This window comes from Sceloporus undulatus, chromosome 2 (assembly GCF_019175285.1).
Source record: "Sceloporus undulatus isolate JIND9_A2432 ecotype Alabama chromosome 2, SceUnd_v1.1, whole genome shotgun sequence".
Taxonomy (NCBI): domain Eukaryota; kingdom Metazoa; phylum Chordata; class Lepidosauria; order Squamata; family Phrynosomatidae; genus Sceloporus; species Sceloporus undulatus.
The window spans coordinates 44,066,624-44,093,508 of record NC_056523.1 but is presented as its reverse complement, the minus strand read 5'-3'; the positions used below and the strand labels follow the sequence as shown (position 1 = coordinate 44,093,508).

The window sequence follows — 26,885 nt, the reverse complement described above, 5'->3', positions numbered from 1 at the left end:
GTCTTCACAACAACAGTGCCGTAAGTGTAGCATTCTTCCTGAGAAAATCTACTATGTCTTCTCTTTTCCATCTTTCAACTAGGCTTTGAAAAAACATTTATTCTGTCTGGCTTAATTCATTTTATGCTGGCTCTTATACTGGTTTGTTTTTAGATGTTTGATATTGGTTATCATTCTGCTTTTTTGTGTTACCTTATATTTTTAAGTTACCTTAAAATTGTCAATATGTTAGGCGAACAAAGTATGTTAAGACATGACATCATGTTTAGGAACAGACTGATTTTGTGGCACCTGAAGACAGTACTGAACAAAACGTTGCCCTCTAGATGTTGCTGGATTGCACCTCCCTACATTCCTCAGCAGGCACCCCTTTCTTCTTTTCATTGCCTCTTGTATAGCAGGGTCATGTACACTGTTTTCATTCGGTTCACCACCTTATTAGAACATCCAGTCCTATGTGGCCCCTGAGCATCCTTAAATGCCTTGTGTGCTGCAGCTTCTTCAGGAATATCGTTAAAACATAATTTCTGGGTATGGATTTTTGCTCAGTTAACACCATTGTTCAGTCCAGTGTTCTGTAACCAATAGTTACTTTTCTCCGCTGCTTAAGACCAAGTGGAGTGGGGCATTCATTCTACATTCCTAAATAGTTAACACTGAGCAATGTATTAACTTCTCTCTTATACCACGAGAAACTTCTAGAGTGAAAGCTAATTTCATACCAATTCTTACAAGCTTTTAATTCAATAAGCTCTTTGCAATTGACATCACTTAATAGAATTACAATTGTTAGATTCCTTGGAGAACACTTTTTATAGACTCAGGAGTAGATAATACACTATATCCTAATTATTATCCTATAAACACCTTTACCAACTTTAGAACACTAAACACAGCTAAGAGCTCCACTGCCAGCATGTTCAGCCAGAAGAGGATCTAGTATCTATATCCTGTTGGTTACTACAAATAAACTACATTGATGGTGAGGATAGGAAAAAGCAGTATGCTATAATTTCTTATCTATATGCTGTAAGGAAAGGATTTTTTTCTTGACTGTTGCTACCACATAAATTGAGCAGCAAAGGATGAAAACACCAGTGAGCATACATGTACAGAATCATGCTGCCTATTTAAGAGATCAGTATGAAAACACTCCAAGAGTCAGAAAGCTTATTTCCCATGAAGTGAGTGCAGTCCATGTATTATGACCTTTATGTCAATAGAAGTTTGTCTAGTTATACATTGAGAGATCAGAATAGTAGGCTCTCTCTTGGTTCCAGTTCCATCACAGCACATTTAGCAGAGTCACTGGAGAGGACCTTCTTGGTGGATGCTCCCAAGCTATGGAATCTCCTCCCATGGGAGATTTGGTTGGTTCCCTCTTACCTTAATTCTGCCAGCAGGAAAAAAACTTTTTAATTCAAGTAGGCCTTTGCATGATGCATTATAATTGAGGTGGATAGGGTTTTAATGAAATTGTGCTGTTTTGTTTTATATGGCTTTAATGCTGTGGTTTTAACCAAGCTGTTGTTTAATTGTTTTGTAACTTTACAAATAATTTTTAGCTGTACCTAGTTTTAAATTGCTTGTAAGCAGTTTTGAATCCAGTATAAAGAGAAAGAAGGTACAAATTAAAGATTAAAACCAAAATTTTAGCATAGACATTTTGAATTTAATTCATCCACTTTCCAACATTCTACATATGTTCCTAACCAAACTATATCAGAAGAAAGGCCTTTGTAAAATCAAGATGTTATTTGCATAACATCTTGATTTCTAATCAAGTGTTAGAAAATATAATTATGCATTGCTGCCCCTTCAATATAGACCAAAAAAGAAACAACTGTACCTACAGTGCCCTCTTGTGGGAAGAAATCACAAAATAAAACAAGCTGATAGAACAAAAGCCAGAAGCTTGTGCAACAATCACTTCACATACATACAATGAATATACAGTATCCCCACCCCCACCCCCATATCCATATACTAACCATCCGCCAACTCCAGCATCCACGGAGGGTATACCCACATGGGGAGGGGGGTTGCAGAGGAGGAAGAGGCAGTAGCGGGGATGAGAAGGAAGGAAAGGGAGGAAGTGAGAAGAGGAAGATGAGGAGGATGTAAGAGGAGGGAGGAGGTGGTGGCGGTGGCAAGGGGAGGAGAGGGAGGAGGAGGAGGGAGGAGGAAGTGGCAATGATGGCAGCAGAGGAAGAGGGAGGAAGAAGTGGCAATGATGACAGCAGAGGCGGAGGAAGGAGGAAGCAACGGCCGTAGCAGAGAGGAAGAGAAGGAAAACCCCTACCGCCCGCCACAATGAGTGTGGCAAGGTGGGCTTCAGAGGGCTGGGGTAGCAAAGTGCCATAGTTCCCAATGGTGAAACAGCCATATGGAGGCACCACCACCAAGAACAATGGGACTTGAGGATCTGCAGATTTTGATACCTGCAGGGGGATCTGGAACAGCTGTACAGTACATCTAACTTAGATAGACTTCTGCTAATACAATTGTACTTTCTTTCCTTTCCCCCCTTGCAATCTGCTCTTGATGGTCCCTTCAATCTCTGATACAGAAGGGCTGCAAGGCATGGGCAAACTTTTCCATTAACTGGTATTATTTTCAGAGACACAGCCATGTTAGTTTGGAATTATCAGTATGCAAAGGGATCTTGCAGTCCATTTGAGACTGTGCAAAAGAAGTTGTAGCATGAGCTTTTGTATACGTGGTCTTTTACCCCCTCTCAGCTCACGCTGAAAGCAGTGTGTATGCACACAAGCAAGAAATCCAGAGCAAGCACTGCTTGGTGCCTTTTCCCTCCGCCTTGGTATTTCTGCGATTGTAGACAGTGCTCCTTCAGTCTATGCTCAGTCCATGGTGATTCTGAGATTCTGTATTACTGTGCAAGATATTCAAGGTAAGCTTTTGTTAATTTCACTTTATATGTATGTCTACGTGCACATGCACATATATAGTTTGTTACAACATTGCACACATTCAAAAGTGTTATTTACATTTTCCAGCATCCCAAAAGCATTTGCAAGCTAAAAAAATATGAATTGCATTTTTCAATCGATTCCACTTTTTGACAATGCTCCAGTCCTGTACCTGTAAGAAACGTGGGGGCTTCTTGTATCTTGCTGTAGCAACTATATTTTGGTTTTCCTATTGCCACAGTAAGAGACAGTCTTTCCCAACCTGGCACTCCCCATATGTTTAGACTAGTGATGGCAAACATTTTAGAGACTGAGTGCCCAAACTGCAACCCAAAACCCACTTATTTATCACAAAGTGTCATGTCCCTCTAACTTCCTAGTAACAAACTCTGGTGAATTCTGTGCTGAGGTGATCCTGTGTGTGCAGTGAGGGCTTTGACTGCCACTTCTGGCACTTGTGCCATAGGTTCGCCACCACTGGTTTAGACTATGTTAACATGCCCAGTAGGGAAGGGCCTCTGGAACTAAAAAGGCAAAACATCTGATGAACAGACTGAAGAAGGCTGACCCATGTTACCTGACCTGAGCAACACACCTTTAATGGTGGTGGTGACAGCAAACCTCAATGAAACAAAGCCGAACAAATTCATGCGGTTCTGCCATTATTAGATACCTTCATGAGGACCACTTGTAGAGCAATGCTTATTTTCCAAAGCGCCACGGACCAGCACTAAAATTTTGTCCCTTGGGTATGCTGAGGGTTTTTTTCCTTTCCTGTAAATGTACTAAGAAGTGGCAGCCAATTGCTCAGAGACCAGTCCCAGTCCAGAGACAACCACTTTGAGTAGCACTGATGTAGAGGATAAAATTTAAGTTACTAAATTACTCATAATTTGAACTATCCTTGAAAGGTTATCCAGACACTCATCACTTTTTTTAAGAGTTCAGAGAAGCCAGACACAAGAAAGTTAAGAAATAGTGCTTTAATACAAATTATATGTAAAATCTATTCATTTTTTAAATCTTTACATTGCTCAGAACACTGCATTCTTTATAAACCTTAATACAATTACCCCATTAAATATGATTTGTAACAACGCCATGTTAGGCTTGGAAAATACATATTGCACATTATGATGAGAATTTAATCTGCTTATATGAGTATTGGCAAGTATCCAAGCAATGTTTTAGACTTAACACTAATTTTGCAAGAAAAGAAAAATTAGTCCCTTTTCATAAACTGAAAGGGATATTTTACAGGATACTATTGATAAAAAAGTTCAATGTAAGCGAAACTGGAAATGTCAAATTGAAAATTTGATCTAGTTCACTCATAAAACCACACATAGTGCAATCCAATTCAATATCGAGTGATCACAGCACATATTAGCACCCGCGGGTGGCCTTGCACACCAGTCTCAGGAAAATACAATCTCCTCAATTTCTGTTTCCATCTGCACCAAAACAGAATTAAAATGATGGGTAAGTTACATGTAAAGGGCTATGATACTTCTACTGGAAGTACACTTGTTATTGAAGTGCAAAGAAAATTCAGAATTTAGAACCCAGGTACCCTGATTAAACAAAAGTTATTTTATCTGTTTTGAAAATCAACATCTCACACGTACTACTTGGCAAAATGAGCTGACTGTAAATAACCATTTGGCCACTCAACATTTTGGTAGGCACAAACTTGCTACGCAGCAAGACATGCAATTTGCAATGGAAAAATGTTGTCAGAAGTGCTGATATGTTATGCTGAGGAATTTAAACATCCAGCAGAACCCATTATGTACACACACATTGCAAAAGCATGCCTCATTTGACAACATGATTACAGCAATGGTGAACTCAACAGTTTTGGATTAAATTTATCTTTACAGTGAAAGTTTAGTGTGGCCATGGCCTAGAGAACTATGAAAGGAATTCATCAGACCCATACAAGCATTAAGACCTTACTCACATATAAATTACAAACTGTACATGAATTTTTTCTATTTCAAAATAAATTAGCAATAATGAGGTGGCCATGGTGAAGAATAAAAAAATCCACTAGGCTATTCAAGCACTTCACATGTACCTTAACAGCTCTATGGATCACAGCCGAAGTTTTCCACCAAAACACTCATCCAAAGTTGTTCTGGAGTGTTCAGTTCTTTTGCTTTACAACTTTTCCTCCCGAAGATTTAGCCATGGAGTTATGGCTTTCAGCAGACATGCTTATCCAGAAGTGCTCATCCTTAGCCCAACAGTTTTAATTACCAGCATTGGCCTAACAACATTGGGACATGCAACTCCACAAATTTTGATCACCTTCCAAATTAGTAATTATTTTCAACATTTTAGAGGGCAGTACAGGAAAAGAGAATTAAGACCTGGCCTACAATACAGAGAAACAATGAGGTTGTTTTGTTTGAATAGAATTTTATATTCTGGGAATTCTGTTCTGCTAGCTTTCTAAGCAATAAAAACAGTATGGAAATAGAAAAGGTGAAAGGTGAAACACAAAATCTGTTAGGCAAACAGAAGCCTACTTTGAGATCCCTGAGATATTTTTGTTTGCCAAAGAGATTAAGCAAGCCCTAATTATTTCTTTGATAAATATTGTGTAGTTAACTTAAATGTGCTTTTATGAAACCAGTATTATGAACAATGAGACTGGATTATGGAGTAATAAAATGGATATTTACACACTGTAGTTCAAGACGTGAACTACAATGTACCTTACTTTTTCTGAAGTAGAATTGTTTTAGTGAAAATAATATACTACTGGAAAGCCAATCCTTTGTGATCCATAAATAAGGCAGGCAGATGCTACTTTGTATTCTCCTCACTACTGAGAGGAATTGGGGGGAAATGAGAAGAAAAGAGGCTTTATACAGCCCTTTGGATTGTTTTGTCCGAGGGCTTCAACATAATGCACTCAAATATACATGCGAGATATATGAACATTCTTGTCAGAATATCTTTGAAAAGCAGCTCCTGTCCAACTATGCTATAAAAATACTTGTCCACAGGAGTGGTTTCTGTCACAAGAATTCCCAATTCACAATAGTGTGAAAGAGTGTATAACCCTCAAATACTATTTGGGATGTGAATTGTTTATAATGCTTCTACATAAAAGTTAATTTAAAAGACTGTGCCTTTAGAAATGAAAGAGCTGGAACTCTTGATTCTATTCCGGGTAACAAAAATATGAAGGCACTAGCTCCAAAAGTTTGCATATTAGAACTACAAGGAATGTAAATACTTAGTTCAGGTAGATCCCTTAGAGAGGCACCAAAAGAAGACAAATATAACAGAAAAATGTGGTGAATGTCTTTGAAATCAGCAATGCAAAGTTATGAGGTGAGAGATATGAGTGGATTTGTGCATTTTCACCTACAAGAAGGCACCTTTTTAAAAAATTACTGGTTACAGAAACTAGTAAACTCCATACACACTTGAATGTGCAGTTCAAATTAAGAACACTGTTTCTAACATCTGCCCAGATGCTAGTCCTGAAAACAGCAATGCAACACCTTTGCTGGCATTACAAGCACTTCAATTATGACATTTTCAGCAAGACATTTTAAGTAAACCATAACCTATGGATATTTTCCTACCTGAGCAATAATTTGTACTTTTTATTGCTAGTGAAACAGAAAATTGAGCTTAGTGAGAGACATTGCACATTCCGTTTTCCTTCCCCATATCATTTTTAAAGAAATATAATTAAACTTGAAGGTCCTCTCCAAAATTCTCATTTACAATACAAGAAGTGGAAGCAAAGCAGGATTCCTAGAACAAGCCACTTGTTGTCGCTTTTTAAAAGCAATTTTAGACTATCAAGTCTTCATCAGCAATAAAGGACTTGGAAGTTTCACACATGAGAATTTGGCTCATATGATGCAAAATGTGCCACTTTACACTGCATTTCAGTTATGGTAACTGCAGTCTAGAATAGGGTCCCCTTCTTCTCAGCATGAGATTAAATCTTCCATCATAGTAAGTGGCTACTTAATTCTAGCACCTGCTATAAGCTAGGTAAGCTCAAGAGGACTGTTGTCACCAGAGCAAGTAGTTGCCATGCATTTTAAGGATTACTCCACATGAAAAGTTGTTCAGATCAAGCCCACCATTTGATCAATCTGTCTCATATAAACACTCTTCAAAGGCAGTAAGTATCTCCTCTCATCCGGTACTCTGTTGCACTGTAAGCAGAAGATAACATTATTTAGAGGTTGGAATTCTGATTAGCTAATGCAAGCATGAACAAAATGAAAGGCTGCAACTCTCAACACTTTGCACCACTAGCTCTGTAGGCTAGATACACTCCAACAAAATTTTAGGGGAGGGGGGCACACTCTGCTCATCTCTGAAATAAGAAGTCAGTATTTAAATCATTTTAAAAGACATGAATTCATTGTGTCAAGCAGCATCTGCCAACAGCAGAACTGACTTCTGTATAGCCCTTCAGCTGTGGATTGTTTCAGAGATTGCAAGAGTAAGACTCTTATGGACTATTGCAATATTCCACTCTACTACTAGCAGTTCAAAGAAAATGCAAAATGTTGGACTGTAGATAAAGCAAATGAGCCAGGGTGTGTAGAAGACAAATCTAAAAAGAGGAAAGGCTGTATGAATTTCAGTGTGGAGAATACACAACTTTAACACTGAAGGTGTTTGACATAAGGAGGAATCATCCTTTCTGCTACTAAGCAGAAAATCAATAGGCTAAGAATTCAGAAAATGAGGCTATAATAATAATAATAATAATTTGTTTTATTTAATTTGTTTTATTTATATACCGCTATTCCAAAGATCATAGCGGTGAACAGCAAGTAAGCTAATTAGCAAGTAAGCTAATTTGCCCCCAACAGTCTGGGTACTCATTTTAACAACCTCGGAAGGATGCAAGCCTGAGTCGAGCTTGGGCCCTTTTGCTGGTCTTGAACTCACAACCTTGTGATTTTGAGTGAATGGCTGCAGTACAGGCATTTAACCACTGCGCCACCAGGGCTCCTATACATGGAGAAAATCCTAAAATCACAAATTAGCTACTGTAATAATCCTTGCTGTTAGTAAAAATCTGCTGACAATGCTTCATACAGTGATATATCATTAGGAAAAGAATTAAACTGAATGACCGAGCATCACAGCCTCATTTCTATGGTTATTCAATGCATCAGTTATCAAGCTTATTGTTAAAATGTTATAATATTAAAAGAGTCTGCTTTCTCCCTCAGCTTTTTGTTTTTCATCTACTTACATATCTTGAACCTCAACCCAAAAGACAATCATCAGTTTGTTCTAACATTTTCGCATCTGAAATACATTTTCAATACTCTACTGCTAGCACCTAGAATTTTGAAACTTTCTTCCAAAATTTTACCACTAGGAAATAGTCAAATAAATTGTGACATGTCTTGTACAAAACTGCAGAAATTTTGACAGGGTCTGTCAAACACCAAAACTCTACAACTATTACCCATGATTGCATTACTTGAATAATACCATCATTTCACTTTATACCCTAAAATATTTGAGGGAAGCCAGAGATTTCCAAAAAAATCAGAAATCTTCTACTTAAGCCAGCATACTTGATTGATAATTTACAAAATATGTTATTACTTAGTAAAATTGTCATTCTTCAGTTACTTACTTCTCGTTTTGTGAAGAGAATAATTAGACACACTTGTAATACGGCACTTATATTACACGTTATTTATACTTACATTAGAGGTGGAGTTGACTGCTCTTAGTTCATTAGGCTTTAGTTTTTCCATTTTCTTCTCTTCAGGGAAGTTATCTTCCCACAGGGAAACACGAAGACGCTTATCCAGAGACACTATGTGGCCCTCTGTAGTAAACATGTATCTATTGCCTGATTTGTGCACGGGGTTTTCTTCATCAAATAGCTGAAATAGAAAAGTTTATATTCATCCTTAATGCTCCATATCTGTCACATGAGAGCAACACTGTATCAACACAGTTGTCCAGTTAAAACAGAGCAAGTGGCAAACAGCACTGCAGTAAAGAACCATAAAGATATTTTCATTATATAACGGTGCTATGGCATGCCGATTTGTCAGTATCTTGTAACTATGACATTACAAATTATCGCTAAAAATGCATCACAAATCATTTTTGAGACTGCCATTTGTGGTTAATTATAGTTCTAGCAAACAAACTTTTTTTTAAAGGCAGGGAAGCAGTTCCAGAGGATACACACCAAATACAAGTATTTACAAGTTTCACTTAGAAAAAAGCTTTCCATCCGATCTTCTTTGGACTTCTCTATGACATGGTGAAGAGTAGCATAACCACATCTGAAAGACATGTTTGAACACATTTATTGTCCATACCTCTAGCCTCATACACTATGTTTTTTGCTACTAAACCCAAGAAATTAAGTTAGTCATTGTGAGGAGTTTTCATAAAATGTGCTGCTGTCTGAATATTATGGCTTTTCTATAGTTACACATGAAGATACAGTTCTGTGTCAATGGAAAACCAAAAGCAACAAACTGAGGTCTAATATCGCCTAGAAATAGTTTTCCAGAACACTATTCAGGCATTCACCTGAATGCATGAAGATTTAAATGGCTGGCAAGATGTTGGCATGCATGCCACATGCCAAACATCCTCTCATACAAACCAGCATCCAAGACATTTGTGTGTTGGCATAAGTTTTGCAGATGGTTTTGTAACCGCATTTGGCCGAAAATGGTTACAGAGCTGCTATGTTTGAGATCCTTCCTTATCAGGTGCATGAAAACCCTACCTGCACACCCACCTTCTCACCATTAGCATTCCACATGTTGAGACAAATGCCAGAAAAGAACTTAGATGTTAGTAGGCCAAAAGTGCTACAAGTGTTGCACTCCTTGTTTGTTCCTCTCACAAAGCTGGGATGTGGGTCTGTGCATATGTAATTACCATCAGTTAGATGGGAGGAAAGTGTGGGCCCACAGCATAATTTACTAAGGATTTAGATTTGACAATAAGCACCAACAAGAAACATTATTGCAGAAATGACAGTTCTAGACTTTGAGAAGACTGCAACACTGGACTTCTGATGACAGAAGAGATCCCAGCAGGGGAAAGGGTAATGCTTCAACACTAGTACAATATTTAATTTAGGCGTACCCCTTACATACAAAGGTAATGGGGAAAACAGTTCATGAAATTTTCTCCTATTTAAATATGAGAGAATGGAGTTTGGGGTGATTCAATATATAGCTTAGACTTATTTCCCCTTTGGATACACTACACCCAGAGTGGGCAAAAAACAGCTTGTGGTCAGCATGCAGTCTTGAGTTTTACTTTTGCAGCCTCAAGTTCCCACCAGAGGCCGTCATTTAAAGAAAAAAAATCTCTTTGTGTTATTTTCTATCCCCAAACTGAACAAAAAGAAACCATTTCACTAGAAATCAGTGATAACATCAATTTGAATTTGAAAACTAACTTTGCTTTTGTATATTTCTCCAGACTCTGAAGAATATCCATTCCCACATGAAGATAAAAAGGATTCTTTGTAGCCTGAATAAAGAAAAGAAATGAATATAATGAAACAGAGCAATATTTCATGTAAATACAGGTCAGAACCTCAATCTATGAAATAGTGAACAGTGACTACCAGTTACTTGTTTTCAGTTAGAGAACAAGCAATGATTTGAAACTACATTGATCCTTGTTCTCACTAAATAGATTCGAGAAAGACATAGATCCTCAGGTTGGGATAGTAAATCACTCTGCTACATCATATATTTTAAAAGCACTTTAAGTTTAAGTGATTTATCTTGTAACATGAGAGGTGAAGGGATACTGCCAAGTTGTTTTGGATGCAACAGGTCATAACCAGAAAGATACAACTCAGAATCTAGAGTAATAAAATGTCAGTTTAATTAAACAGACTGTGTTAATAAGTTTAAAAGCCTATCGTGTTAATCCTGGAGGCTTCACTTAAGGATTTGTCAAAATAGATTTCTGGATAATCAGTAAAAATAACAGAAACATCTATTTGGAAAGAACAGCACAAAGCTTATGGATTATAATGATGGAAGCTGGGAAGATGGAAGAATGGACCAATGCCTCCCAAAGCCACCATAACGTTAAGGTTAGATAGCACTCCAGGGCACAGGTTCTTGAGCAGACAAGCACTTCTCCTTGTCCCAATAGGAAGCTACAGAAAGGATAGCCTATCACTGATTTTTTAATGTTTGTCTTTCTAATTTTTATAAGTTGACAAAAGTTGCCAGAAAAAGAGAGGGAGAAAAGTCTAATTCCCAAAGAACATAAACAATCCTATCTCAGGAACTGAACTGATCTCAAAACACAAATCCAACTGACTTTGAGGTATAGATTCACACTGTAATCTATGCACACCATTCAACATCATGCCTGCACAAGGGAGTTACAGAGTGACTATCTTATCCCTTGTTTCCTCTGCCAAGAGTGCCTGAAGATGTACCGACAAGTCCCTAGAAAATTGGACAGAGCCATCTTCTGTGATGTCTGCATCTGGTGCCTCCATCTCACTTTCACAGATTCCCCCCCTTCAGAAGCAAAATAATATATTTCTCAAGGGTTTTTTTTAAAAGTAAAATACCTGATAAAGAAGATACGTAGATTCTATTAACTCTGGCCGTAGAGGATAAAAGAGGACATCTGGTGCCTGTAACTGCCAGTTGTACCTCTCTGGAAGAGCTCCATATCGTTTCCATATTGCATAATAAAATGCATGGAGGCAAATAGCATCTTCTACATCACCTATTAAAACCTGAAGAGATGAAACAGCCGTAAAATTGAATATAGAAAAGAATAACTCACTGGTGATAAAAACAAAAAAGAAAAATAGGGTTGGTAGGAAGAAGGAATCTAGTACAGGTTGAGTCTCTCATATCCAAAATGTTTGGGACCAGAAGTGTTTTTGTATTTGGGATTTTATTAGATTTTGGAATACCTGTATTTGCATATACAGTCGGCCCTTCTTATACACGGATTTTTAATACACAGATTCAAGCATACACGGTTTGAAAATGTTCAAAAAAAGTATAAATTTCAGATTTTCCATTTTTTATAAGGGACACCATTTTGCTATGTCATTATATTTAATAGGACTTGAGCATACACGGATTTTGTTATAAACGGATCTTGGAACCAAACCCCAGTGTATAACAAAGGTCCACTGTACATATATAATTGTGGGGATGGGATCCAAGTCTAAACACAAAATTCATTTATGCTTCATATACACCATGAACACAATTTTATATATTGTTTAATGCATTTGTGCATTAAACAAAATTTGTGTGCACTGAACTATTATAAAGCAAAAGTGTCACTAGCTCAGCCACCCATGAAAAAAGTTTTGTTTTTTTAATAATCTGGATTTCAGTATTCTGGATAAGGGAGACTCAATATGTAGTATTTTTGAGACTGATTTAATTAAGCATGAACTTTTGTGAATAATATTAATATGAATATTCAGAACATGTGATGTGCTGATCACATTAGCATCATTTGTTACAAGTCCTTAGGCCAAGAGCAAGATGCACAAAATTCAAGTAAATATTACATTAGTTCTCAGTAAAACCACACTAAATACAGGCGTCCTTTGATTTAAAAACACTATGCAAGTGATAAAACATAAAACTAACCTGGAAAGATTATATTAAGATTTTTACAACTCTTGTAAAAATATGTTCACACAGTTTATGCCACTCAGTGTAATATTCTGTAAGGACAGACGAGACCTTAAAAATTTTAATGGAAGGGTCAATGGCCAAGGAACATCCAACTATCCCTTCCATGTGTAGGATTAGTCTCCTTCTACCCAACAGAAATTGCAAAAAGTGCTGTGCCGCTGCATAGTAGCTTAATATTTTAGTATACTTCAATTTCCCTTTTTGCATGAAATGAAAACTGTATGATATTAAGAATAGTGTGTACACTATTACCAGTATACAAAATGGAAAGATGTCTTTCGGAATCCCAGAATACACCTTTTATCTATACTTTTCAGGGCCTTATCTGGGTTATTGCCTGTATTTATTGTTGTTTTGGTGTACAGTTTGTTGTCATGTTTTGTTTTAGAATGTATTAATAAAATTTTAATTAAAAAAAGAATAGAACATCTAGTGGTAGCTCATTCAATAAATGGAAGAGTTGTATGAAGCAGGATTCTCTTTTATTTGTCCTGAATCTCATGTCAGTCTACTTCAATGAATGTCCCCAAGAAGTGGTAGCTGTAGATATTCATTCTGGTCTCCTCCCCCATGTTTTAGTTCCAGTCTCTCATGAATGGTCATTCCAGTAACTGCTCTGATTTGGTGGCTGGGCAGGTAAAACAACAGGATTGAGGGGGGAAATGGGATGAGGAGAATCTTCACCTGCCTTTTCTCTTCTTATGTGAGGGGATTTTAAACCACATGAATGTTCTACAGATTATAGCCTGGTAATCACTTCTCTATTCTGGCAGTGTTATGTCACAGCAGTTCTTCTGACTTCAATATGTCTGTGTACAACATGAAAATGATGCCCCTTAGATATCTAATCTTACTCACATTTTTGTTTGCTATTCTCAGAATACTTGTTTTTATTCCCCTCCATTTTCTATTTTGAATGAGCAATAACAGCCAATAAATTGGAAGCCATTGTAGGATTTGACTTGAAGGTGGCATAACAGAAGTAAAACTGAACCTTATCTTGAGTGCATTGTTGTTAAGCTTTTATCACCCACTTATTGTGTTATTGAATCTATTTATGGCCTTGCTTTCCATCTTTCCTTCCTTTGTTGCTTTGTGCCTCTTACTGTGTATGTGTGGAGAATCTTCTGTATACTGTTGCCAGGAGAAGATAAATAAAAAAAAAAATACAAATGCATATGAATGGTGATATAACCTGCAGGTTTAACCTGACCTGCATGCAGGATTCAGCTGAAACCAAGAATAAGGTCTGTGGAACCTTTTAGATATTAGCATTCCAATAAGGAACATAGCCTTATTTGTGAAATAGAGAATTTCTACGATATATAAGTATTTCAAGTTTTTTTAATATTCTTTCTACCACAGTGAAAATACCTGAAGTCCTGGAAAAAATGCTTGAAGAGAATCAATCCAGGTATTCATTAACTGCCCACTGAACATATTTACATTAACATAGAGTGGTGGGTCCCCTTCACCTTCATTGCAAGCTTCTCTCCTAAAAGGAGTAAGAAATATTAGATTTAGAATCTTTTTAATGTTTTGCCATACATCTGTAAGTCTGTTATATGGTATCTTTAGTATACATCTGTAAGTCTCTGTTACATAAAAGTCAGACTATTCTATCTTATACTGAGCCTAAGTGTGTCATGCCACTTTAAAAACAGCACTTCAAAGTGACCTACCCTCGCCTTAAGTAGTTCTGAATACTCCAATAAGCATCATTGAACATCTCTAGATCTTCTTTTTCTCCAAAGAGGATGTAAGATTTCAAAAGATATTCATAGAAGGAGTCTAATCCAGCTCCCAGACCACTCTGCTTTCCAACCCAGTGGCCAGTTTGAATATTTACAACATTGCCTATGATAAAAGCATAAACAGAGTCAAAGATCATGCAAGGATAGTTAAATATATTGTCACATTTATAGCTTTCAATTAACAATGTTCAACAGATTTTCCCAAAACAAAGTTAAGTACAATAAAAATAATCCATATATTTACCCCAAAAATCACATAAGGCACTGATATAAAAATCAAGTTATTATCACACCTAATACAAAATTAATTTAAGGCAGCAAGATTTCTCTTGGAAAAATCTAAAGCCTTTTTCAGTGTCTTCTAGAAAGAAAAAATAAGTGGTTTGGGCAAAAACAAGTCAGCAAGTTGGACAGTGAAAGGAACTTTGAGCAGGGCATTCCCAGAAATATCTCGAATTATTATTAGATAATATAAAACTGTTTAAGTACATGAAACATAAAAATACACAGCACAGAATTCAGAATTAGGGGAGAAAGTACAATGGAGTTGTAGGATATTTTAACATCATGTAATTGCTACACTTTGCACTAGCTGAAGGGGAATCCCAGAGATCAAGTTTTTCACAAATCAATATGCATTTGAGAGCTTTCTGGAACACTATAGCAGTGCATCCACCAAATTTTTAGTAAACATCATGATGATCTAATGTGAGCCATTTTTTCAGGAATTATTTACTTTAATGTGCCATTCTGAAAGTGACACTGTTCTAACAAGCTTCTATCAGCATTAATTTTAATGTTTGGTTACATATATATCTTTTAAAAGGTCCTACAGAGATAAGAGAATATCAATATAATTAGTGAACAAAGGCATAACTGTTTTCACATTATATTTTCTGTCTTTCTTCTCCAAAAATAAGTTGTCAAATTGTGTCTGCTCCATTGACAGAAGACTTTTTATGCTTAGTCAGAACTTCCATGAGTTCATGAGGATCATTTACACAAATTCCAACTTTCTCTTCCATACCACCTTCCCACATTACTTTAAAGTGTTCCACCAGTAGTTTTGAGGGAGGCTCAAAATATTGCAGATGGCAACAGAAATCAACAGCAACAACAAAAATCTGCCCCCATTTCTGTTCACAGGACCCTCTACTTCATCAGAGCCTTCCACTGACTAAGGGGGGAGAAACAGAAACAAGCCATCACCCACAGCAGAGTTTGCAAAAAATCCAAGATATGCACAAAAATACATGCAATCTTCTGCATATCTTTATATATTTTAACACAACATACAGCATAGAAAAAATTCAGTTTGTTAACACAGTTGTTTTCACGTAAAAACTATTTTTTTTAAAGAAAGGGAAGGGGAGAGATCCCTCTTCAAACTGCATGTGGAAAAATCTTGCCAAGAAAACCCCATGGTAAATTTACCTTAGGGTCACCAAAGCTCTGAAATTACTTGAAGGTACACAACAGCAATAAATAGTGATCAATATAAAACTGAAGGTTCCTAGGCAATTGAGTACAAAGCTCACAGTGGAAACATGCAAAGCCTCTGATGCACTAGTTACTTCAGTGGCAAAAGTCATGATTCCTGTAAGCCTGAGGGCAGGGAAATGTCTAATTAATGAACTGTAAGCTACTCTGATAGTCTTTTGGCTGAAGAGCGGGGTATTAATAATAATAATAATAATAATAATAATAATAATAATAATAAGAAGAAGAAGAAGAAGAAGAAGTTAACAAGACCAGGCTACAATAAATTCATACACTCTATTCTTACTTACACAAAGCATTCAAAAACAAGTGCCTACCTAATAACCCAGTGTCATTGCTCCTTAAACCCCAGAGTGCTTTTACAGCTCGGCGGGCAACCCACTCAAAAGTTGAATCACCAAGAAGCCGGCTCAGAATTCCAAATTCCACCAGCAAGGAACCAGCTCCTGCAGTACAAGTCTCATTATTGCTGCCAGAAGGAACTCCGGTTCTTAGGTTTACCTGAAAAAGATAAGAAAGTTTACATGCCAACTTCATGAAAAATAAAAAGCTGTCATATTCCTAACTTTTATAGTATTCAGAGTTTCTACTCACTTTATAACAACAAATGAAAGCAAATGGATCCAGTGTTTCATCAGTGTTCTGTCATGATGTTGCATCATATTCTACAGGGAAACTGCCTTACAAGGGTATTTTAATTAGGTGTGTAAACATCCTGCTACTAGAAAACCAAACTGGACACTGCAACATGCCCTCCCCCCAGGTCAGTTTCATAAACACAGCCATCCGGACTAGTTGCCATTTAACCGTATCTTTTACAGAAGCATTTTTTTTTTCAGGTAGATTCAATCAAAGGCATGTTCAGCTTGCACACAGTACCATAAAGATGCAGGGCCTGTAAACACTGGTATGCCAAAGCAGGCACTACTTCCTTCACAGCCTGCTATTTAAAGAGGATTTTTTCCAAACATGTACTCTAATAATTAAATACAGATGGCCCTTTGTATCCATGAGGGTCCCATTCCAGACCCCTGTCCCCATGGATGCCAAAAACCACAGGACTATGTACACTCGCCACCACTGGGGAGAAGGGGGCTATCCACTGATGCTCCAATCCGTGTATGTTATGGGTCACCTGTATTTAATAGTTAAGACAAATCTAAAGGTGAATATTGTGATGTTATAGAAAGGAAGAACATACTATATGTACTTGAATATAAGTCGATCTCATGTGTATGTCGAGGGCAGGTTTGGGGGCCAAAATTATGGATTTTGATATGACCCATGGGTAAGTCAAGAGTAAAACTTAGGGACATGTAACAAAGGATTTAAAAAATGAAGCAAAGGAAAATGATGCCAAAGAACTAACAAAATTCTAACAGGCATAAATGTTTGTGCTCATCTTAAAGGATGGATGGATGGGAGAGTGGCCGGGAAAGGGAGGGGTCAGTGTTTCCAGGACAGATTACACTTTTGACTTTCATCAGGGATCATTCCATTTTTGATAAGAGTTGCAGTAAAGTACTTACACTGAATAGTGGATAAATCGATTCAGGTATTTTGGGTCAATTTTCTTACTAAATTTTCTAGACTTATACATCAGTATATACAGTAACTTGCTTGAAAATGTGCTATTATTTTTTACATACCCGAGGATAAGGAATCCCAGTTTTGGTGTTCTCAAAAGCAGGTAGCAGCCTTACTGCCAGGTCACGAGCCATATGTAAGAGTTCATTATCATAGCCCTTAATACTCATATCACCAAAGGGCTGCCGGGCATCTGTAATTATTATGTGAGCTGAAAGCAAGCTTCCCAAAACCCTGCAAGAGAAGCAGTACGATGGTTTTAAAGACAGAACACTAATTTTGTTATACAAACTCTTAAGTTTAAGAACAAGAATAATTTCACTGTATGTTTCAGAAAATCTTAAGGTATGCACAGAGCCATTTTAAAACTTTTTTTCCTGAAGTCATTTCCCATCAGCTTTATCAATGTAGTTGGACACAGTGCTTACCTCCCAATTAGACTACTGTTACGCACTCTATATGGGGCTGTCCTTAAAAAGTGTTGAAAAGCTGGCACTAACACAAGTTCAGCAGACAGACTGGAGTCTAGTACGCATTTTGAAGACCATATAACACCAGTCTTACAAGAACTGCATTGGCTTCCAACTTGCTTCTGAGCTTAATTCAAGATGCTGATATTGACCTATAAAGCCTTAAACAGCCTCCCCCTCTATGAACTTAGAGAACTTAGGGACTGTGCAGACAGCTGTGGTGCCGGTCTGGCTTTTGCAGGGTGCAATAGAAGTGGCACTGCAGCTTTGCATAGCTTCTTCGGCACTGCATTGTGTGGACACAGCACCAGAAGAGCGCCGTGATGCCATACACAGTGACACGCCACTCTGGTGGCAGAGCCTGGGAATGTGTCACATGGACGCAACGCTCCAACTCTGCCTCCAAGCTGGCCTTTAAGGCCAGCCTGCACAGGGCCTTAGAAGAGGTCAAGCTACATGACTCTACACTCATCAAGTTATCTTGGTGGGTACATGTAACAGGGCTTTTTCTGTAGCAATGCCTTAACTGTTTAACTCCCTATCCCATTTCTTTTGAGCTTCTGGCAGGTAGCCAAAAGAGTGCTATTTTACATGGCACGGCAATGTTTGAAATTGCTGTTTAACTATTTTGAAATGGGATTCTAGAATTGCTTTTAGACTGCTTTTACGAGTTTTTAAAGTACATTTGAATGTGTAATAAAAATGATTTTATCTCTGTGCTAGTTTAATTAGTTTTTATTCATTTGTTCATCATCTTGGGAGCCCTCGAGAACTGAGAGGCAAACAGAAATACTTTAAATAAATAAGTTTCCAATAGCCTCTAACTTAAATAATTCAGCCAAGTAAATTAACTTGTTGTACACATTTTCACTGTTAATAAATTGACAAGTAAAAATCGCTTCTTGGCCTTTTGGCTAAGATCAAGTGTAATAAATTAGCAAGTAATTGATCTACAGTTTGACTAGTCTGTCTTATAATAGATTACACACCAACCTAAAATACAGGTAGATCAAAAGTCAATATACACACACACGTTTTCATCCATGTGTGTCTGAATACAACTGAAAGAATGTTTTTAGAATTTTTCTATACATAAGGTAAACTCAGCAATCCATTTAAGAAAAAGCCAAATCTACATTGATCATTTCATATTACCAGGAAATAACAGTGAAGGTTTCAATACAGGACTCTGCTGAATTCTGAATCTTTCAATCCAGAAAATGAGACAGGAGCAGATAGTGCAATGAGTTGATATACTGTCCTCTAACCTCCAGTGAACAGTAGCAGCCTTTTTGTTTCCCCATTAATCAAAAGCTCTTATGTTAAACTTCTCACTAGAAGCAAGCATAAACTCTGGATGTTGCAAAGAAGCCCATGCCACAATGCTGACAACTAGCTTAAACACAAGAAGAAAAATAGACATAACATAATCAGAGATATTTATAACTAAAAATGTGTAAATTCAAGGCAAACAAAAACAAAATAATTTTGCTGCTTCTTAAAGACACTTGAATATTAAGTAATTATCTAGCACATGGAACACATTCCCAGCACTTCTGCATATAGCATACTAGACTTCCCCCAGATGGTTGAGATTTCAACTCTCATTATCTCTAACTATAATCAATACTGTTGGAGCTAATTGGATCTGTAGTGGAAAACATCTGGAGACTATCATGCTGGGTAAGATCACAGTAGCAAAAATGTTAATATGACCCACCCACCAAGAGTCTAGTGTCCATTAAAGTGAAAACCACATGCTTCCCATGTCCATACCCTCTTCCAACAGCTATCCCTCAAGTTGTACCAAAAGTCACTCAAAGCTAGAATATCTTTTAGGAATGGAAACGTAGACGGGGATACTATAAGGAAGGTAGACAGAGTTGTAATAATAATAATAATAATAATAATAATAATATTGTTTATTTCTAGCCCGCTTTTCCAGAGATCAAAGCGGGTTACAACATATGTGTAGAAATACAATATACAATATAAAAACATACCAAGTTAAAACATCATAGAACACATCCCGATAAAACACATACAATTCCAAAAAATAAAACCAACAACCAACTAGCTGAATAGCAACTGAGTAATAGGGGAGAGGACACTTAGGGAAGATTACACTTAGACTGCTGACAAATTTAGTAGCTATATGCAGCAGACATTTTGCAGCTGCAGTGACTGTCTACAATCTCCTCCTATGAATATGCCATGTGCATCTTCACTTTGGTTATAGAGGAAAGACAAAAAACATTATTTTGACAAACAAAAACCTACTTCTGTAACCTAATTCCCTTGTGCATCCTTCCCATTGTACTATAACTCCCTTTAAACTCTTACATTACTCTGTAGAGCTAATTTTCCACTTTTTTCAAATGGCTCGATTTAGACATTGCTAGAAACAAAATTCTTTCACCAAATTTTAGCAACAACCTACCTAATTGTTGCCTCAAAGACCTGGACTGTAGAATCTGTGTCAAATGATACCGTGTCTATCACTAGCTTCACTGCTTTCTGGAATTCTGAAGAATTTCCCATTACCTTTAAAAAAAACAGAAAATTTGTAACACATCAAATAATCAAGGTTGATATTATGATTAACTATATAATGAATTAAAGGCTATAATTGTCAGCAAACCATATTTTAGAAATTTATTGATATTGTCAAATTTTGAAGCCCAACAGTATTTTAGCTCCTCAGTTCAACCATTTCAAAAATACTGAATTACTAGACTGCAACAGAACACCTGATGTTTTTAAGTGCAAAGTTTATGAAAAGTAACTAGCAATTACAGTAAAATGATGTATTATAAAAGCTTGTAAAGCATAAGGAAGTAACTTTCAGGATTAAGTATGTAACTGGCTATAAAGCTTTCATTTAGAGGGTATATAGCATTTTGTCCAAGTTAGAAAGAGATTGATTCTTCTCAACAAGGATACAAAATGGAGGGGGGGGGGTAAAATAATCAGTGTTCAGTGCTATCAGGAAAATGGGTTAACAGTCTGCAAGAATTACTGTGCAATAAAAAGCATGAGGTCCAGAGTTAAGCTTCATCGTTAGAATAATCTTACTTAAAAAAAAACCTTCCTGAATAATACGCAAGACTTTCAAAATACAGCGCAGTATAATTGTTCACGGCTGGCACTGTCCTCACCCTTCCTCGAATCTTCTATCATGCAGAGTAGAATCTCTCTACTTACCTGTGACTATTTCCAAAGCCAGGTGTCAAATGAAATTATGGGCTGAAACAGACCGATAGTAAGCGCCAGCTTGGGGGCAGCGTGAGGGTGTGGTGTTCAGATGACGCATGCCCTGATGGCACCTCCAAGCCAGAGTCATGCTGCCTGCCCAACCAGATGGCAGACAGCATTGTGACACTCTGGCGGCACTGCATTCAGACGCCGCATGCCACAAGAGCACAGAAGAGTGGCCACCATGGCAGAAAGGGCAGCTTTTTCCACTCCAAAAAAGAGCGGCATATTGCCACTTCTTTTGGGGCTGGAAAAATGCTGGATCGGAGCTGGGGCGTGCACCCGATCCAGCGCTCAAAGGGGCAACGTCAAGCTACCCCTTTCAGGCTGTCTATCTCTGTAGCTAGAGAGCAGTTTTGTACCGCATACCATTTTTTTACAATTGTACTCTGTAATTTGTACAAAACTGCGGAAGAGAAAAACACCTGCATTGTGTTCAGTATCCAAGGTGAAAACAAACATCAGAATGACGTTTATGGTGTTCACATCTTGCCCAGGAAAAACATCTTTGTTAGCTAAAACAAGATGTGAACACAAGAATGCACAGTTCCCTCTTACATAACATAAGATTTAGAGACTTGAGGATGTTCTTTTTAACTAAGATTTGCATAATAATTTGTCTTTCACTTGAAATCTACTTTCAATAATAGCTTTGGGAGTTGTTTTCTTCCAGTAATTAAAAAACTTTTTAACTCACTGCTAAGGTATCCAATGCATCAATCAGAGTAAGCGAGTAGTTTCCCAGGACATCATTGATATTCAGATTTGAACTGAAATAAATTTGGTTAGACATTAGTTCTATGAATTTTTGTAAATAATCTTATTTCAGTTTGAAAAAAGCTTATTAGATGAAGACCATGTAACCTCTATTCTGTGCTTATTATCTGGAAGAAAGTCTCTAAGACTTTAACTGGATATACTCCTTAGTTATGTACTGTATACAGGATTGCACTCTTGGTGATACAACGTAAACCCCATACAGTATTAATACTCTCACAGCCAGGCTATTCCACAGTTGCACTTTTAATCCACCCGCAATTTATTTCTTACCAAGGCAGAGATCCCACATATACCTACATACAATCCTCTACAAATGTATTAAAACAGGATGTAAATCAATGAAGGCAGAGTGAAAAAATTTACTCTAAGCTAGACAAATCTGAAATTTCTAATTTGAAATAAGTATCTCAAAGCTGTAGTGTAGTCAATATATCCTGATGAACAAGCTACTGGACTTTAAGCTGGTAAGAGCCATATTCAAATTCCTTCTGAGCTATGGGCAGATTGGAAAACCTTCAGGAAAATGTTAATCCCCTTTGTTTTGTAGCAACAGGGTAAAATTAAAGGAACTTCTTAATAGCAAAGTAAGGCAGCTGTGGTACGTTTACCTACAGGCCATTCTAATGTTATCACACACTACAGGCTAGACAACTTGTACGTATGGTCAATAAAAAAAAACTGTTCCCCATCTCGTCACAAAACCAATAATCACCTTTGGCACAAGAAGCAGAATTCTCTCTTTTCAAAGTAGGCATAGCATGGACATTTGAAAAGGCACACAATTTAGCTTCACTTTCAAGGAATGATAATTCCAACAAAAAGAGCAAGCCAAGCTTTCTAGATATGCAGCTCTTTCTCACTGATCCTTATACTTTCTTCAAGTTCAGGTTTTGACTCTTAGCACTCTTACAGTGTAAAACAGATTTACACAATTTATTAAAAGTAATTTGATTAAAGCACTCACAGAGTTGCTCAAGTCCAATCTTTCAACACAAACATAGTGTCAGTCTACGCACAAAAGCATAAAGAGAACTGTGAAGTGCATAAGGCTTTCACGGCCGGCATCCATAGTTTTTTGTGGGCTTTTTGGGCTAACGTCAGGAAAAAAACTCTTCTAGAACATGGCCTGATAGCCCAAAAAAACCCACAAAAAACTATAAAAAGAACTGATGGCAAGGAATACAAAAACTGTTTTGCTGTAAAATAGGTTTCTAGGGGGAGATATGTTTTTCTCCCAAACATCACAGGTGAAAATGAGAAAGGTAGAGGACAAAACAATTTAGTTTTCTATCTGAAAAAAGGTTAACTATTTGCTTTGATGGCTCACTATCCTGACAAGATAACCCTACAAGCAATTTCCTAAGCATAAAATCAGAATGTCTTAATTATTTGTTTAATTGATATCCTCCATGGCTGGGATGCAAAGCAGTCACCAGTGTGATTTAAAAGTTTCCAATAAAAGCAATAATTACACACATTCAAATGCAAAAATGAACCAATTAAACTATTAAAACACCAATCAGAACAATTTTAAAATGTCACACTAATAATAAACAGGTGGTAAAAAAATTAAAAGCCCAGTACATCCACTGAAAAACCTTTTCATAACAGAGGTTATAGTCCACCTGTTTGGAAGTAGTCATCCTGACAATTATAAAAACTTAAGGCAAGGTGAAGGTAAAATATTTCAAAATAAGGAGAGTATTTTCCATTTTAAAAACTTTTGGCAAAGGAGATATCAAAATATCTTGAGCAGGCATGTAGTAGCAGATCAGTTTCTCTTATACCAGGAATGAGGACAAACTCCTGAAGCGCAAGCCAACATGGTTACAGCAAGGATTACTGCTTGGCACTCAAAGGTTTGAGATCCCCAAAAGATCTCAAGGGGACTGGTGCCTTTTAACTTCTTAATAAATGGTCTAGAGTTAAGAGATCGGTAGTGAAGGGACCGGATTTGCTGACACCAAATTATATTGGAACAAGAATGCAAGTGGAAAACAATGCATATTTGGACAAAAAAGCAATCCATCTGAAGAGATCTGAGATGAAGGCGACTAATAAGCCCACATTGTTGAGGAGAGCTTGATGAACATGTTGAAGCACTGTCTGCTGCTTGTAAAACAGATGAATTCCATGTTCAGAATCAAAATAGGGCTAGCAATATTATAACGTCCTTAGACAACTGAGTACTGTACTGTATACAGTCCTATTCACATCTTGAGATGGATATCATACAAATGGATATGGTGCAGAAAAGGGCAACAAAAATGATTAGGTATCTAGAGCATCTTCCCTACAAAGAAAGTTATTTGGGTTTATATTTATTGTTATTATTAAAACAAATGGCTATTATGTGACAGGTTTAAGTGAGCAAAGAAGGCTTTTCCCTCCCCATACTAGAATCTAGGATCATACTGTACCAGGATTATTTGGTAATGATGGGACACGCGACACTAAAGGACGTTATTCTTCATGCAATGTATGGTTAGTGTACTGCAAAAGGAAGTAGGAATGACTTCCAACTTAAACTATTTATAAAAGGAGTTGGAAAAAGCCATGGCAGCTAAGGCTATTAGTCATAACAGCTACCTCCAGGATCTGAAGCAGAGACAATATGCCTCTGAATAGCAACTACTGTGGTAAAGTTAGGAGAGAGTAAAGTTTGCCCTTTTTGTGCTTCCCAGAGATATCTATAGCATCCCAACTGAACAGGATGCTGGGCTGGAGAGGCCTTGTCTGCTCCAGCAATATTCCTTATGCTGTGCATCAGCTAAATACTTTTGTTGTCTTACTTCAAAGTGACCTAGTACTTGCTTGATCTCATCTGGCAGCACTTATGTTGTGTATGGACTAAATACATTTGTATGGATGTTTTCAGTGTCGTAATACTCACTCGTCATCTAAGGTCAGTCAGAACCTCAAAGATTTATCAGTCAACATGTCATGTTTATGCTACACATATCCAGAAGCTGCCACTGCATATAATAACATAACCTCTGTTCATTCACCATCAAAGAGAGAAGTATGACAGAAAGCAAATGGGATAGTAATGGGCATAAAGAAGCAGGAAGCAGAGCCACAAGGAGCACCTATTAGTAACTCTCAAAGCAGCAACTAAGGCCTTTGCACCAGAGAAAGATCCTCCCCAGAAGCGACTGCAGCCAGTCCTGGGAGGAATGAAGCAATGCTTACGCAATGCTCAAAACACCCGAGAACTTGTTTGCAGTGCAAGCAACACGAAAGAGGGCATCCCTGGGGATGATAAATCTGAATCCACACCTGTGATCTTTAAAATGTAACAGCAAAGTGACCAAAGCAGCAGTCCAGGTATTTGTTCAACACAACTGAACTGAAAGAGTGTTCAGCTTGTCACTAGTCATATTTGTACTAGCAACTTTATTTTCCCTAAGCCAGTACTCAGCTCTTCTGGTTTTAAATCAAGCTCTCCGTTTCCACCTAAATCCTGCTTTGTTAGACAGGTGCAGTGGACCCTTGCCTTACGCGGGGGATCCGTTCCGGACACCTTGGAGTAAGGCGAATTCTGCGTAGGCTTGAGCCCATTCACTCGAATGGGGCTTGTGCATGTGGTGGTGCAATGGGGCTGTGCCATGCGCCCCATTCATCTGAATGGATGTGCTGCCCCACGCAGCTTGAGCAGATACACTCAAAGCCGCGCGTAACACGGGCGCACTGTACCTTCTCACTAGCTTTTGTTGTCTTTCAGACAAGCATCTGGCGTTAAAACTAAAGAGAGTAGCAATACTCCTACTAGAGGCAGCTCAAACAGCATATGGGAGCAATGGCAAGTACACTTCTATACCGCTTACTGATGTACTAAGCAGTTTACAAAGTGTGCCCTAACTGCCCCCAAGACGCTGGGGCCTCATCGTGGTGACCCTGGAAGGCTGCCAGGCTGACTTGACCCAGAGCCCTGCCTGGGATGGATCTCACCCCCGTCTGGTTTGCGAATGGCTCTGCTCTGGGCCCACAGGAACACACTCCCACTCCCAGAATCCCACAGCCTTGACCCGGAAATAGATTTAAAGCGGCTCCAAACCGGGTTAACCCTCCAGTGCGGACGCTGCTTAAGTCATGCACTCACGGGTCTTCCCTGTCGGGGCCCCTTCCTCTGCAGTCGATGGGGTTGAGCTCGTCCTGGGGGAAGGCGTGGGCCATGTAGTTGTCGTAGCCGAAGGAGAACATGCCTCGGGCGGCGTCGCGGAGCTGGGCGCGGAGCTGGGCCGGGAAGGCGCCGCTGTAGCGCTGCTCGTACTCGTCCCCGTCCCCTTCCTCCTCCTCCTCCTTCTCCCCGGGAGGGCTGCTGCTGCCGCCGCCGCCGCTACCGTCCCCCCAGGCCCTGCCCAGGAAGGCGGCCCAGTGCGGAGCCACCCTCAGGCAGCGCGGGGGCGACGGCGCGGCTCCGTCCCTGGCGGCCCCGGCTCCTCCGCAGCCGGAGAAGCGCTGTTGGTAGAAGCCCAAGCTGGGCCCGGCCAGCCACAGCAGCGCTTGCCCGGCCAGCCTCAGAGCCAGCAGCGCCAGGACCAACGATCGCCATTGCATGGTCCGAGGAAGAACCGGAGCCTCCGCCGCCGCCTCGCGACCCTTCCTCGCGCATGCTTCCCCGAGGAAGCTCCTCGCGCCGCTGAAATGGCGGCCCTCTCGCTTTCGCTTCCTCCTCCTCCTCCTCCTCCTCCCTCTCCCTGGATGGAAAAACAAGGAGGAGGCGTCCCCTTTAAGAGCGACGGAGGCAAAAGGGAGGGGGAGGAGGAAATATTGTGACCGTTGAAGGAAATGCTCGCTCCTGGTTGGCTGTTGCCGGCCATGTCGTCATCAAAGCGCGTCGGACTAAGTGCCCCTCCTCCTCCCTCTTGAAAGGTGGAGCGGAAGGAGAAGGAAGGAGGCGGTGTTTCGGAGTGG

The 26,885-nt window shown here is 38.6% G+C and overlaps 2 protein-coding genes across 4 annotated transcripts in view; one reads left to right on the top strand and one right to left on the bottom strand.

Moving 5' to 3' along the window:
* SUMF1 (sulfatase modifying factor 1) overlaps positions 1 to 26,885 on the top strand; it is an 891,645-nt gene that overhangs the window by 152,949 nt on the left and 711,811 nt on the right. The gene's annotated exons all lie outside the window — the stretch shown is intronic.
* EDEM1 (ER degradation enhancing alpha-mannosidase like protein 1) lies at positions 1,651 to 26,687 on the bottom strand. Of its 3 annotated transcripts, none has more exons than XM_042448627.1 (13): positions 26,071 to 26,687; positions 21,886 to 21,958; positions 20,374 to 20,477; positions 17,526 to 17,697; positions 16,194 to 16,377; positions 14,305 to 14,479; positions 13,997 to 14,117; positions 11,524 to 11,694; positions 10,381 to 10,454; positions 9,145 to 9,241; positions 8,648 to 8,830; positions 7,049 to 7,123; positions 1,651 to 2,893 (listed from the first exon to the last, which is right to left on the bottom strand). In XM_042448627.1, the coding sequence occupies exons 1-13, from the start codon at positions 26,526 to 26,528 to the stop codon at positions 2,891 to 2,893; spliced, it is 1,890 nt and encodes a 629-aa protein (XP_042304561.1). In that variant the 5' UTR covers positions 26,529 to 26,687; the 3' UTR covers positions 1,651 to 2,890. The 3 variants fall into 3 exon arrangements, with proteins under 3 accessions (XP_042304561.1, XP_042304559.1, XP_042304560.1); XM_042448625.1 differs by lacking the exon at positions 1,651 to 2,893 and adding an exon at positions 3,899 to 4,384; XM_042448626.1 differs by lacking the exon at positions 1,651 to 2,893 and having other exon boundaries at positions 3,899 to 7,123.

Excerpts from the sequence above, each read along its gene's own strand:
- EDEM1 (XM_042448625.1), bottom strand. The coding sequence starts at position 26,528 with ATGCAATGGCGATCGTTGGTCCTGGCGCTGCTGGCTCTGAGGCTGGCC. Across the intron at positions 10,455-11,523 it reads CTACGTATCTTCTTTATCAG|GCTACAAAGAATCCTTTTTA; the intron begins GTATTTTACTTT and ends TTCTTTATTCAG. Across the intron at positions 4,385-7,048 it reads TGAGACAGATTGATCAAATG|ATGGAAACAGAAATTGAGGA; the intron begins GTGGGCTTGATC and ends GTTTTGGTGCAG.